We start from the raw sequence: 14,567 nt of genomic DNA on the forward strand, positions 1-14,567 counted from the left end.
TCATAGGAGTGCAAACCCTATTATGAACAGTGCATGCAAGGGATCTAGGTTGTGCACTCCTTATGAGAACCTAACTAAAGCCTGATGATCTGAGATGGAACAGTTTCATCCTAAAACCATCCCTTCCACCACCACCACCACTCGCCAGTCCATGGAAAAATTGTCTTCCATGAAACCAGTCCTTGGTGCCAAAAAGAATGGAGACCACTGAATAAGACATGAAAAATACAAGTAATTTTTTTTCCTTTTTGCTTGAAGAAGAAATTAAACAACTTTGTCTATTCAATAAACCACGGTAATATTTGAGTGCCTTTTTCCCAAGAAGATGAATTATAACATTTCAACGAATAGCACGGGTAATGCTCACAAAATTCCTGAGAGTATTTTTGCCCACAAGTTATCATTTCTGCCTGTTTTGATGTTGTTATTGGGCAACACAAAGGATCTTATTCATTGAGCATGCCTAGCATGAAGCATCAAGGTTGTATTGGACTGAGACCAGCATCCACTATTTCTGTCCCTTTGCATTAAGAACCCAGCTGCACCCATAAAACTTTGATATAGGTTGCAGACAAAACCTTGTGTGTCTGATCCTGAAAAGGAAGGAAAACACACACACATACACACACAAATAAGTCTCGCTGGAACAGAGGAAAAAAAAGTGTGGGGAATATTGAGATGTTACTTAGCATAATCTTAGGTTGAGAATAAAGTAGGTAAGTAGAAAACACCCTTAACTGTTAATTGAAAAAAAAATAATCAATCAAATATGTTGCCTATGCTTTGAATGTGTCCCCCCAAAGTTCGTGTGTTGAAAACTCAATCCCCAATGCAACAGTGTTGGGGGGTAGGAACTCTAAGAGGTGATTAGGCCATAAGGGCTCTGCCTCATGAATGGATTGATGCCAGTATCATGGGAATGGTTTTGTTATCATGGGGTTGGGTTCCTGATAAAAGGATGAGTTTCCCATCTCCTCCTCTAAGGCGTGTGCAAGCACTCTCTGTCTTTCCACCTTCTGCCATGGGATGATGCAGCAAGAAGACCCTTGACAGATGTGAATCCTTGGATTTTGAACTTCCCAGCCTCCAGAACTGAAAGAAATTAATCTCTGCTCTTTATAAATTGCCCAGTCTGTCGTATTCTGTTATAGCCACACAAAACAGACTAAAACATAAACTAAAGAAAAAAGGGAATCATTCATGATTTTGACCAGGTCCTAAAACATTAACATTTACTGGATACAGAATTTCATCTAAGACAATTTCAGTAGACACATTCTTAATCTACAGAGAACACCTTCCTAGCATCATTACTTTGAGGATTAAATGAGCTGACATATATAAGACTCTTAGCATATTGCCTAGCATGCATTAAGTATTTTTAAAATGTTAGTTCTATTTTCATTGAAAAAAGAAAGGGCCAGGTAAATAAAGCAACCTGCTATTCGTTTTTAGTTTTTATGAACTCATCATAGTTTTACATTAACATCTGAAAGGCAAAAGCTAAAATTAACATCTGAAAGTGTCAGTTATATTATCATAGAAAATTAGAACTGAGGGGGACTTTAAAAGCTCTTCTAGCTTGAGATCCATATTCACCAATGAGAAAAGCTAAGGACCAGATAAACTCAATGACCTAGACAAGATCCCAGACAGTGGGTGGCTGGGTCTAGAAAGCAGGTCCTTGAATCTACCCAGAGCAGCACTCTTTCTTCTAGACCCACTGAACATTCTGCATCCTTTCAAATGACAAAACATCAAATTTACATTAAACAATTAGTAACAAACTAATTGACCTACTTCACTTTGCATCTTTTGAGCCTCCTTTGAAGCTTGATATGATGGTGTCTCAACAAATTCAAGCATTGGCTTTCCCTTATTTTTCTCATATTCTTCTTTATATTTAACCTTCATTGGAAAAAGAAAAGCATATATAAATCGAAAGTCCTTATACAAACAGAGCAAAGTAAGAAAAAATATATGTTCACAACTAGTCATCTTGTTGTCTAAAATCATATTATTCTGGCCATTTAGGTTGATCACTGGGTTCCCTTTGGTTAATGACATACAAGGAAAGTAAACAGGTAATATAAAATTTCTTAAGGGATAAAAATAATTTAAAACAACTAACTAATGTAGTTCTAGGAGTAGTATAAAGTGTCCTGTCAAATGGCTGGAATATATAGATATGTATCATATATATGGGGTTTTACATGTATATGCAAATGGCATACACACATAGGTAGCAGGTGTGGGAAAGAGAGAGATCCTTGAAGTTGCATTGATGTCTATTGGTAAATCAAGAACAAGAAAGAAAACATGGGTATGATTCTCTATTTCTTCTGTCAAAGGGAGGATGATGTCCTCCAAGGATGCTGAATTTTTTCATAGACACTGAGTAAAACACACAGACCTTATATGATTTATATCAATTTCACTATGCAATATTTAATATCATATTATGAATTATTTAATTCAATTACAGTCAATCCTCATCTTACTTCGGTTTATAAAATGAGTGATATTTTTTATCTTCCAATAACAAAAAATAATATGTAAGCCATCAGAATGGTTGGCTTTTTAAGCAATATACTGTTTAAAATTAAACTCATAGAAGTTTTTATACTTCATTTCATTCAGAAATGTGCTCTTGATAAAATTTGTTAAATAATTATCTATAAAATTATTTCTTAAGTTATTAAAATAATAATGTTAATGATAATTCAACCCAAGAGAAATTTTTCAAACTTAGAACTTTATGAAACAGGAAATATGACACATTTTAAAATACCTATTTGTAGACGTAATTTTGTTGCAAAGAGTATGATAGAGTGATCAATAAAAGTATCGGGAAGTATAATAGCATACACCACTAGGATAGAATTTTGTGAAACGGCCGGGTGCAGTGGCTCACACCTGTAATCCCAGCACTTTGGGAGGCCAAGGCAGGCAGATCACAAGATCAGGAGTTTGAGAACAGCCTGGCCAATACAGTGAAACCCCGTCTTTACCAAAAAAAAAAGAAAAAAAAAAAAAATTTAGCCAGGCGTGGTGGCATGCACCTGTAATCTCTGCTACTCAGGAGGCTGAGGCAGGAGAATCGCTTGAACCCAGCAAGCAGAGGTTGCAGTGAACCGAGATCATGCCATTGCACTCCAGCCAGGGTGACAGTGCGAGACTCCATCTCAAACAAAAATTTTGTGTAATAAATGAAATGAAAATAAGAAATTTTTAGAAATGATGTATATTTGCAAACTTAAAGGGGAACTGTTCTGTATATTTTTAAAACCAATGAAGGTGAGTATGAAATTATTATGGACTTTAAGTTCCACAGAATACATTTAAAAGAGTGATATAATATTTTATCTTAACAGATGCTGGAACTGACATCTTTTGCAACTATTGAAGCTCAGAATTTAAAAAAATAGATAACGACTTTAAAGTATGCTAGAGAGAATTCTTTTTTAAGTTTATTCAGGGGGTACGTAGAATTTCATACTGGAAAAAATATTAATCAAGAATACATTAGTAATATTGTATTCCCTTTTTAATAACAATTATAATTGAAATAAGAAATTATAATAAACCTTGCATCTGGAAAATTAATGTTACTGCTCAAAATGACAAATCAAGACACTAGAAAAATTTAAATCATCATGTAGTTTGACCATAGTTTAATTAATTCCTATCTTGTAACTTTTTAATTATGTGAAGTAACGGTTATTTTATAAAATGCCTCTAGATTGAAATATGGTTCAAGCTCCCCTGACCCCAATACACACATAGCAAATAGTGTTTGAGATTTTCAAAAGTAATGTTAATATTCTCAGGATTTATTCTTTTCTGCAACTGTACATTCTCAGTTAAGACGCACGGCAGTGAGCGACGGGCCTCAGGATGGTTACAGGTTCCTGGCAGGGAGGGTAGGTGCCAGCAAGTGCGTACCTGACTTTGGAGGATGGCATTGCCTTTATGGTGCAGATGTTCCACAGCATCTGCATCAAAATGATACATTCCTTTGTTTTCCTCAAAGAGCTTTTTATATTCTCGCTAAAATACAGAATGTGAAAATAAATTTAGAATCAAAGAGACTGATAAGAGCAATCAATACTTAGAAATGCAAACTGCACATTACAAGCCACCAAGAGCCGCAAAGCTGTTGCCAAGTCCCCATCTGCAGTTGGCTGGCAGGTAGGAGGTTTCTGACACTGAGATACACAGACAATGCAAGACAGACCTGCTCTAGGTCAGCATATGAAACACGTAAGAGAGGCAGAGGACAATTAACCGCAAACATAATGTAAAGGATATGCACAACACCAGGGAGTGGCAACAGAAAGCTAGCGCTGGGACGCGTGGAAATAGGTAAAGTGGGGAAAACTAAAGTTAATTTGTCTTGCTCTTATCTTATGACAGGAATATATTTAATACTGTTCAAAAGAAGAGAAGGAAAGAAAAGCAAAAAGAACAGAGGAAAAGAAAACCAGAGGCAAGGAAGAAAAAAGTCCTATACAAAAAGACTCTACCATGAAGAAGATTGACGGTCACAAGGAAAATGTAAGAGAAATAATTCAACTATTTTTCCTAAAAGGAAAGGGTAAAAGGTGCCTAGAAGAGAAATTGAGAAATCTTGGAACAGTCAGTTGAGTTTTCAAGGTGAAAAAATTGGATGAAGGCTACTATTTGGACATATAGACAAAAAGTTGAATTTGGAAGACACCAAATTGAACAGGATGCCAAGTTTGGCCACTGAAAGATGCTAAATGTAACAGGCAGCAATACGACAAAAATTGTTTCATTAGCAACCTAAGTGTCCATCAACAGATGAATGAATAAAGAAAATGTGGTACATATACACAATGGAATACTATACAGCCACAAAAATGAATGAGACCCTGCCATTTGCAACAACATGGATGGAACTGGAGGTCATTATGCTAAGTTAAACAAGCCAGGCACAGAACAACAGATTTCACATGTTCTCACTCATATGTGGGAGCTAAAATAGTGAGACCCCAGTTCTACAAAAAATAAAGAAATTAGCTGGGCGTGGTGACATGCACCTATAGCCCCAGCTACTTGGGAGGCTGAACTTATGAAGACAGAGTAGAATGATGGTTACCAGCAGCTGGGAAGAGTGGTGGGGAGAGGAGATAAAGTGCAGATGGTTAAGGGGTGCAAAAATACAGTTAGAGAGAATGAGTTTAAGATCTAGTATTCAATGTCACAATAGGGTGACCATAGTTAACAATAATTTATTGTACATTTTAAAATAACTAAGAGTGGAATTGAAATGTTCCTAACAGAAAGAAATTACAAATGCTTGAACTGATGGATACCTCAATTATCCTAATTTGATCAATACACACTGTATGTCTGTATCAAAACATTACATTTATCCCATAAATATATACAACCATTATGTATCAATAACAATTATAAATTAGAAAATTTTAAAAATGATTATTTCATGATTTCTACCATTGGAGATTGGACACTTTGTTATTTTGCCTTATTTGGAAAAGACCTTTAGAAGCAAATGGTAGCTCTTAAAGACGCAAGGCTATAGAGACTTAAGAAGCTAAAGATAGTTAGTTGCTTATTAGGCAACAACGGGGTGCCAGTAAAAATGGCAATAGAGTAGAGCGATCCAAAAACAGTATTTGAAAGGGAGCAGGAAAGAGCTGGCCATAAGGAAATTTGCATTTTGATCTTAGGGGATGCTCCAGGGATTTCAGAGTGAAAAAGGAAGAAAGCCCAGTGCTAGGAATGGAACAGATGCCCAAGTGGCCTGCCACAAGACAGCTGCCCTTTCATGTGAGACAAAGCAATAGTCCTCATAGGGAGCCTGGCCTCAAGTGCTTGCAGTCAATTAGGGAGCTGCAATATATGTTCCCCCAAACCTAACCAGAATAAAATCAGGGAGGCAAGCACCCACCACGAAGGTCAGGAAAATGTTCATATAGTACTTTTTTTTTTTTTCCTTTGGACAGGGTCTTGCTCTGTCACCCAGGCTGGAGGGCAGTGGAGGGATCATGGCTCACTGCAGCCTTGACCTCCTGGGCTCAAGCAATCTTCCCATCTTAGCCTCCCAAGTACCTGGGGCTATAGGTGCATGTCACCATGCCTAGCTAATTTCTTTATTTTTTGTGGAGCTAGGGTCCCACTATGTTGCCCACACTGGTCTCAAACTCCTGGCCTCAAGCCATCCTCCTGCCTTGGCCTCCCAAAATGCTGGGATTACAGACAGGAGCTACTACACCTAGCCCACAGAGTACATCTTGATTGAAAGAAACAAGTTATAAATTTTGGCTCCTCTAATTGTTTTTTTAAAAAGCCTTTTTTTGGCTAGGCATGGTGGCTCACACCTGTAATCCCAGAACTTTGGGAGGCAGAAGCAGGTGGATCACGAGGTCAAGAGATCGAGACTATCCTTGGCCAACATGGTCAAACCCCACCTCTACTAAAAATACAAAATTAGCTGGGAGTGGTGGGGCGCACCTAGTAATAGTAGTAGTGGTAGTCCCAGCTACTCAGGAGGCTGAGGCAGGAGAATCGCTTGAACCTGGGAGGCGGAGGTTGCAGTGAGCTGAGACCGTGCCACTGCACTCCAGCCTGGAGACAGAGGGAGACTCCGACTTAAAAAAAAAAAAAGGTGTTTTTTTTTTAACCAGTTAAAATCTGGAAAGAAAGATAATAATATAGACTTTATAATCTGATTAGAAGTTATCTTATAACATGTATTTATAAAATAATCATGAATGTAACAAGCTACAATATAGTCCATTACTGAGTTAAAATCCACAACAAATACATATTAATATATCCAAAATAATGAATATATACTGAAAAATTCAGTAAATATTGTTCCCAACACAATTATCCATTTTAGTTACAAAGAATTTCAGAAACTCCTATTTAAGAAAACAAAAACAAAAAAAAACAAGGAAAACTTAATTGTATTAAGATCTGCAAAAGAACTTCGAATATGTGTCTTTCCTTATATAACAGTCTCTGTTGCCTCCTAGTGGGAGATACACAGAGTAACACAAAATATATATTTCTTACTTTATGTAAAGTTATAAAAGAAACTGAACACTACCAGAGGTCCATTTTCCAGGGAAAATGTTTTCCAAAACTTTAATTAGAATGGTTTCACACACTAATTAAGGCACTCATATCACTCTATAGAGTTTGGGTTAAAATAAAAGTAATTCTAATGTTGCTAAAGACATCTAGGGGTCTTTAAAACAATAGCTACTATGACAAATGGATAATTTTGGCAGAATATCTCTTGTTGAGCAATCTTATTCAATCTTTTAATTTATAAATCAACAAAATTTCAATTTTTTACATTAAAATGTTAAAGTAGGCTATTCTTTGTTTCTTCACAAATGCTAGATAAAGGAGGCCATTCTAACATACAATAAAGTTGAGCAAATGTACACAGCTTGGATACAATGTACACAACTTTGTAAGCAGACACTTCAAAAGGAACACATTTTTAAATCTTTCTCTCCCGTGAAGTAGTCACTAAATCACAATTTGTCTATGGGGAAAAATAAATCTGTCCTCTAGGCAAAAGCACCACCTAAATGAAGATCTAAACTTTATATATGATATATGAAATAAGTAACATATGACTTTGCTGCGTTTTCTCTGTTGAAGAGATGATAGAAACAACTTATATTAGACTGCAATTTTTTTCTCTGTTATTATAAAATAAAGGTCAACGTTCTTGAAAAGAAATATCGCGTAGGAGTAGCACGCTTTCTTCCAGCCACCAAATGTTGAAATTACCACCATGATATTTTTATTGGCTTATTTACACATGAATCCCCACGTCCCTAGGAAATTGAAGCTAAGTATGGCTAGAGAAAGGTCAAGGGCAAATGCCACTTCCATGATGAAAACCGGATGCCAAAGAATGAATGTGAAGAAAGCAGGGGGCTCAGGGAATAGAAATATATCAATTTTAGGAGCATATCTATGAGTCGTGGAGAAAAAAGAAACAGAGACACTCAAGGAGTAGAGGAATGTACAAAGAGGTGTGGGAATGAAGACTGAAGTGCAAGCCAGCATGATGTAAGTGTCCTGGAACTGACTGCCAATTCTGGGCCCTCCAAATGCTCCTCCAACCTCCATTCCCTGTTCAATAGCCTGGAAATGCTAATGTACTGCTTTTCATCCAAGGACCAATGATTAAAGAAAAAAATAAATTTATTTTTATTTTCTTTTACTCTATTTATTTGCTTATTTTTTAGAGAGAGTCTCACTCTTGCCTAGGCTGGAGCGCACTGGTGCCATCTCAGCTCACTGCAACCTCCCAGGTTCAAATGATTCTCCTGCCTCAGTCTCCTGAGTAGCTGGGATTATAGACACCCACCACCACACCTGGCTAATCTTTATCTTTGTAGTAGAGACAGGGTTTTACCGTGTTGGCCAGGCTAGCCTTGAACTTCTGACCTCAAGTGATCCACCCGCCTCCCTCAGTGCTGGGATTACAGGCATGAAACACCATGCCCAGCCAGAAAAAAAAAAACTTTCAAAAACTCTGTATGAATTATTTGCATGCATAATACCATTAAGGAAGGAAGACAGTGGCAGTGATATTCCAGAAAGGAGGCTTAAAAAATAATAAACATACATTTCAAAACACTGACGCCAAGTATAGATTATTTCTAAAATTGACCTGAAGCTGTATCTCATTATTTAACTGTCTGGAAACTAAGTTTTGCCTATAGATTTCTAAGTCTAGGCCCATCAACTGAAGACAACTATCTTCATTTTTTCTCATGTCTTCCCCAACATATATTTCTGCATCTGATCTACGCCTGGCCCAAAGCAAATATTCAATAAATTATGATTAATTTTGAGCAAGTGAGTGAATGAGAGAGTGATTATTAAAATAGGTATGGAAATAATTTATGGTCAAATAAGAGCTCATTGCCAGCATGGGGCATCCTGAGATGTACAAAATGGAGCCAAATGTGACTTAGGGTTGTCAGTTACGAGAGCTAGCGAAGTCAGGGTCCTGATGTACTTATGGGTTGAAACAGCATTCAGGGTAGTGAGAGTCCTGCGGGACTGACCGTGCGGGCAGTGCACCCAGATATTTTCATCAAGACATGAAGAACTCACCCTTCTCTTCTGGTTGCCTTGATCGAGAACATGGAAACCATGACAAGACTAAAAGCAATGTGTCAGTGCAGTATAAATGCTGTTAGGAATTATTTTCAGAGAAAATACAGTTTAGACTAAGACAATTTTTCATGCTAGTGAAGGCGAACTAAATACAAGACACTCTGGTCTGGCCTGCATAAAATAAAATATCCCTGACTTGAGAGCCTCAACTTCAAGCGGCTTTAATCTAACACAGATGAAGTAAGGGAAAGAAGGATGATGGAAAGGCCACTGTGCAGACACTTTGAAGTATAGTTGTATGCAGGAGATACTGGAGAGCAAGCAAGAACCTCCTTTGCAAAGTGACAGCTCCAGTGGGATTTCTGCAAGCAGAGGACTATTTTTCAATGAGTTAGTTATCGAGGGAGGAGTGAGGCACAGGCCTTCTAAGGAAGCAGGTGAGCACATGAACGCTGCAGACATATGGGCTTCTTGGAACCACAAGGCAACTACGGTTGCCACTAGATGAACCACTTACGCCGCTGAGCATTTTGCTGGCTTTCAAAACATGGTCTAGAAACAACAAATTTGGGAGATCTGAAACTGGATCATGCATATTTTGAATGTCTTTCTTGTACTTCACCTATGAAAATAACATGGAACAAAATACCATCTAGGAGAAGAAAATATTATGCTTTTGCATTATTGCATTTTTCATACGTCATAAAGTAGGACTATTTAGTGGTAAATTGACAGACGAATTTACAAGGAGCCACTAGATGGTGCTGATTTACTACTGAATGAATTTTAAAAAGTTATTTCTACATGGGCTTGAAAATACTTGGATAATTCCTTTTGTTGTTTACATATTCAGGAAGGGTAATATTAACAGAATAAAGTAATTTTCACAGTAACTCTGCTTTCAAAAAATAAAGAGAATAGCCACTTTATTCTTTAGAAATTACTACAGTATTTCAATCATGCTTTGCGGAGATTTGAGGATTTTGATGTTTCCCATCCTATCACCACAGACTTTTTTAAAGCAACTTTTTGAAAATATAATAACAGTAATAATAAAATATTGATAGCAAACATATCACACACTTACGATGTGCCACTTTTCTAAAATCCTTTATATGTATTAAGTATTGAATCTCCACAATAACCTCTTTATTAAGTAGGTATTTTAAGTAGCCCCATTTTATAGATAAGAAAACTGAGGCACAGAAAGACAAAGACATAGTAATACGTGATGAAACAGGATTTAGGTCCAAGCAATCTGATGCCAAACCTTCAGCTTTCAGCACTACGTTCCATGTTCCTTTAAGTATATTTCATCTCTATTTCTAACAAAGCAACAGATCAATAATACATAATTTTTATACTTGAAAAGGAAATCTAAATATTTTCAACTATAGCAAAGTAATCAATTTTTTGATGTTGCTGTTTTTATACTCTGTCTAATTCTAACAAGAATTTAAAACATCATTTCTTGTAAAATGAATTTTGATTATTTTTAAAAACACGGAATGAAAACAAATCACTTAAGGAAGTATTTCACAGCCTTTACACAAGGGATAAAAAATAAATTGTAAGGCATTAAAGTAAAATTTCTAAAAACTTCTTTATATGATAAATTACCATGTACCAGGCAGTATTTTACAATAAACTCAATTTCATAGCCATAATTACATGAGGTAACTACTGTCCTAACCACTAATTTGTGGTAATACAGACCACTTCTCCGCAAAATTCTACAATCTATTTCTACTCTTGAACAGATATAATAACTTCATTTGCAACACTATTCCTACTTATTAACTAATTAGTAATCAGTAGCCATTAAAAATTAATTACAATAATATATTTTTCTCAGAAAAAGCTTTAGAAAAATATGCTTCAGTTCAACTACAAATTACTTGGAAGCTACATTATTTTGATTAAGTATCAGTAATTACAACACAGTCGATTCTAAAAAAAAAAGAATCAAAAGATATTGAAAATAATTTTCTATGAATTACAACTTACATTGCTTGCCAATGTCGCAGCAAGCTGATTCTGCCTAAAAGAAGCACTTTCAAGAGGATTGTAATGATGTTTCTTATCCTTCATTTCATTATCAAATTTTTCTTTGTATTTAATCTGTCATAAAAGAAAAGATAAATAGTACATGTATCTTTACATTTAAAAGTAACACATTTGATTTTCATGTAGATAAAATAAAAGCTACCTTAAAAATGAATGGTTGCAAAGTTTAAATTCCTGGTATCCATCTCCTTCTACAAAGCTTAATTAGGGACAAAAGTTTTTATTTTTAATTAAAAAACTCTACTTCTACATTGATCACAAATGCAATTAGGCATGAACTCAAATCCTATTACTGAGAATTATGCACTAAAACACGAAGATTTTTAAATGTCAGTTTTCATTTCTGCATTTCTATAATCTATGATCAGTTAGAAACCTAGACCACAAATGTCTTAAGGTCTAACACATTTAGAAAATAGATTCTAGGCCCCAGAATTTAAATATAAATTTTCCTAAGGGAATTATTCCAAATAAAGAGCATGACATGTACCACAGTTTTCCTCATCATTTCCTATACTTCATTTGCTCAAAAATTTAGTTTTAGGAATTACATTTTCTGAAATGTCCTGGGTCAATTTAACGTCAATTTAAAACTTTCTCTGCTTTAACTCCACAATTTATTCAGCAGGAAAACCATCTCCAATACTCTCTCTAAATTATTTTTCTCCTTTTAAAGGACCCTTAGAACAACCAAAAAGGGATTATCAACTTTTTTGGTAGGAATATATTTTTCTCCATGCATAGAGAAATATGAGAATTCATGTCATAACTAATTAGAATATAAACAAAAGTTCACTACAAAAAAAAAAGAAAACTTAGCTACTCACATGTCACACCCCCTCTAACTTACTGTAGCCAGGAAAGGGTGTATTGATTTCACAGGTCAAAGTAAGCTGTTTTGTTCTCTCATAATATTTTTCTCATGTTATAATTATTACCATGTTTTGTTTTCTAACAGCATTCTGATAATGCACCTTTATTCATACATCTAAATGCTCTGTCTTGCAGAAGACTTTATTAAAAAGCAATTTGGGATGGCTCTCATCATATATTTTAGGCGTACATAGGGTGATGCTCTCCTTCAGGGACACATGTTTGGAACCTATGAGAGAGAGCTAGAGAAAATCTTGGTGGGAATACAGCATTTGGTAAATATTTTGAGATGGTTTATAGGGAATATTTTCTGGTCCCATTTGATAATAACAACTTTCTGATATTTTCAATACCTTACAAATTGATTTTAAGTAATCAGCAAGACCTCTTTAAAAAAAGAAAAACTGACTTTATTATTTTGTGTCTTGAAATCAATAACAAAATTACAAATGAAATAAATTTAGATTTCCTTCAGTACTTTATACAGTAGCTGGAACAAAAGCAATGATTCACTCTGCCTGGTCCTCCCTTAAATATACAGTCTTATTCTTTTTTTTTTTTTTTTTTTTTTTGAGATGGAGTCTTGCTCTGTCACCCAGGCTGGAGTGCAGTGGCGCGATCTCGGCTCACTGCAAGCTCCGCCTCCCGAGTTCACGCCATGCTCCTGCCTTAGCCTCCTGAGTAGCTGGGACTACAGGTGCTCACCACCACGCCCAGCTAATTTTTTGTAGTTTTAGCAGAGACGGGGCTTCACCATGTTAGCCAGGATGGTCTCGATCTCCTGACCTTGTGATCCACCCACCTTGGACTCCCAAAGTGCTGGGATTACAGGCGTGAGCCACTGCCCCCAGCCACAGTCTTATTGCCCTCTTCACCCTTCTGTTATATGTTTACCATATTTTATTCACTGGTTCTGTCTCTCCTAAGTTTGTAGGGCCTAAAGGATATTAATTGAACAAAGATGGTAGACTCTTCAACAGCTTTCTGCTGGAATGACACTTCTGACTCAGCTAGATTCATTAACACTGTATTAGCTAAATGGCAAAAGTAGGTTATATGATCTTTGCACACAGAGAGCCCATCATACTGTTTTTGCAAACTCTGAGGTTTCCAGCATAATTACACTGGAGTACTTGAAAATGAAACTGATAAATTCCTTTGTTATTAAACCTTGCATATGCTCTCCCAAGTAAATGTACAGACACCCCTTCCTCAACTTATGATGGGGCTGCATCTCAATAAACCCACCATAAGTTAAAAATGTAAGTTAAAAATGCACCCTATACATCTAACCTACCAAACATCACAGCTTAGCCTGGCCTACCTTAAACATGCTCAGAACAATTGCCTTAGCCTACAGCTAGGCAAAATCATCTAATAACAAGCCTGTTTTACACACGTTGAACATCTCATATAATTTGTTGAATACTGTAATGAAAGTGAAAAGCAGAATCGTTATATGGGTACTTGAAGTATGGTTTCTACTAAATGTGTATCACTTCCACGCCATGGTAAGGTTAAACAGTCTTAAATTGAACCACTAGAAGTCAGGGACCATCTATACATTTCTAAGAAACAATAATCTATCTGTTATTCATATATTTATATTAAATGTAATAATAAGCATTGTATTGTGAAATTTATCTTGTTTGAATGTTCACTACAGTGAGTGATTTGATTCAAGATGCCTAAGGAACAAAAACACAAGTTTCCCTCATTAACGAACCACAATAGTAACATAACTACATCATATAAAAAAATGCATGGACCAGACACTGACACCCAATTGTTTCTAACCTTGCTCTTTCTGTAAGGAATGCAGGTAAAATGAACTAAGAAGATAACCAAATGGTTGAAGTGAGTCACATCACTCACCTGACTTGTTCACTCGCTAGACTACACAGACACACTCAACATTCTATTGTATTTTCAACCTAGAGTTCATACATTTGTGTGTCTACCTCCTCATGCAGGTTTGCATCTTCTGAGAGATCCAGGAAATGCTTTTCCTTGACTATAACTTGTTATCCAACCACGGAACAAGGCATAACCCTTTCAGTTTTAAGATCATTTGAGAAAGGGAGGAACAGGTATTGGAGTGACTTTGCCATGGTTTTAAGACACAATGTTACTCCTTATACCTACATAATTATTCTGGAAACAAATGAAGTTACTCCATATGACTGGCTTTATTTACATTATGACTAGTGTGCCTAGTGGTCCTAATATTTATCACCTTTTTTTATTAATTTTTTTTATTTTTAATCTTTGTGGGTACATAGTAGGTGTATGTATTATATTTATGGGGTACATTATATGTTTTGATACAGGCATGCAATGCATAATAATCACATCAGGGAAATAAAACCTTTAAAAAAATACTGTATAGGTATATAGGATCAAACTCCTAGATGTTTTTTAAAGAATTATAAGAGACAGCAGGATTTTCAGAGGCTCACACTTGGAGAAAACATGGATACTGT

General features: G+C 35.9%; 1 protein-coding gene and 1 long non-coding RNA gene across 6 annotated transcripts in view; one reads left to right on the forward strand and one right to left on the reverse strand.

Annotated features, from left to right (window-relative positions):
* The window catches only part of NEBL (nebulette), a 518,729-nt gene that overhangs the window by 68,374 nt on the left and 435,788 nt on the right, over window positions 1-14,567 (reverse strand). The window contains exons 8-11 of one of the 4 annotated variants that reach the window (XM_024253876.2): window positions 11,152-11,265; window positions 9,662-9,766; window positions 3,946-4,050; window positions 1,801-1,908 (exon numbers count right to left, since the gene is read on the reverse strand). The exons of the other annotated variants lie outside the window; for them this stretch is intronic. Coding sequence (XP_024109644.1) covers window positions 1,801-1,908; window positions 3,946-4,050; window positions 9,662-9,766; window positions 11,152-11,265 — 432 coding nt within the window. The remainder of the gene's footprint in view (window positions 1-1,800; window positions 1,909-3,945; window positions 4,051-9,661; window positions 9,767-11,151; window positions 11,266-14,567) is intronic. 4 annotated transcript variants of the gene reach the window in all.
* The window catches only part of LOC129048189 (uncharacterized), a 65,300-nt gene that overhangs the window by 3,015 nt on the left and 47,718 nt on the right, over window positions 1-14,567 (forward strand). For both annotated transcript variants that reach the window (XR_008510311.1, XR_008510310.1), the window contains exon 2: window positions 4,417-4,557. This is a non-coding gene — a long non-coding RNA (uncharacterized LOC129048189). The remainder of the gene's footprint in view (window positions 1-4,416; window positions 4,558-14,567) is intronic.

Source organism: Pongo abelii, chromosome 8 (assembly GCF_028885655.2).
Source record: "Pongo abelii isolate AG06213 chromosome 8, NHGRI_mPonAbe1-v2.0_pri, whole genome shotgun sequence".
NCBI lineage: Eukaryota > Metazoa > Chordata > Mammalia > Primates > Hominidae > Pongo > Pongo abelii.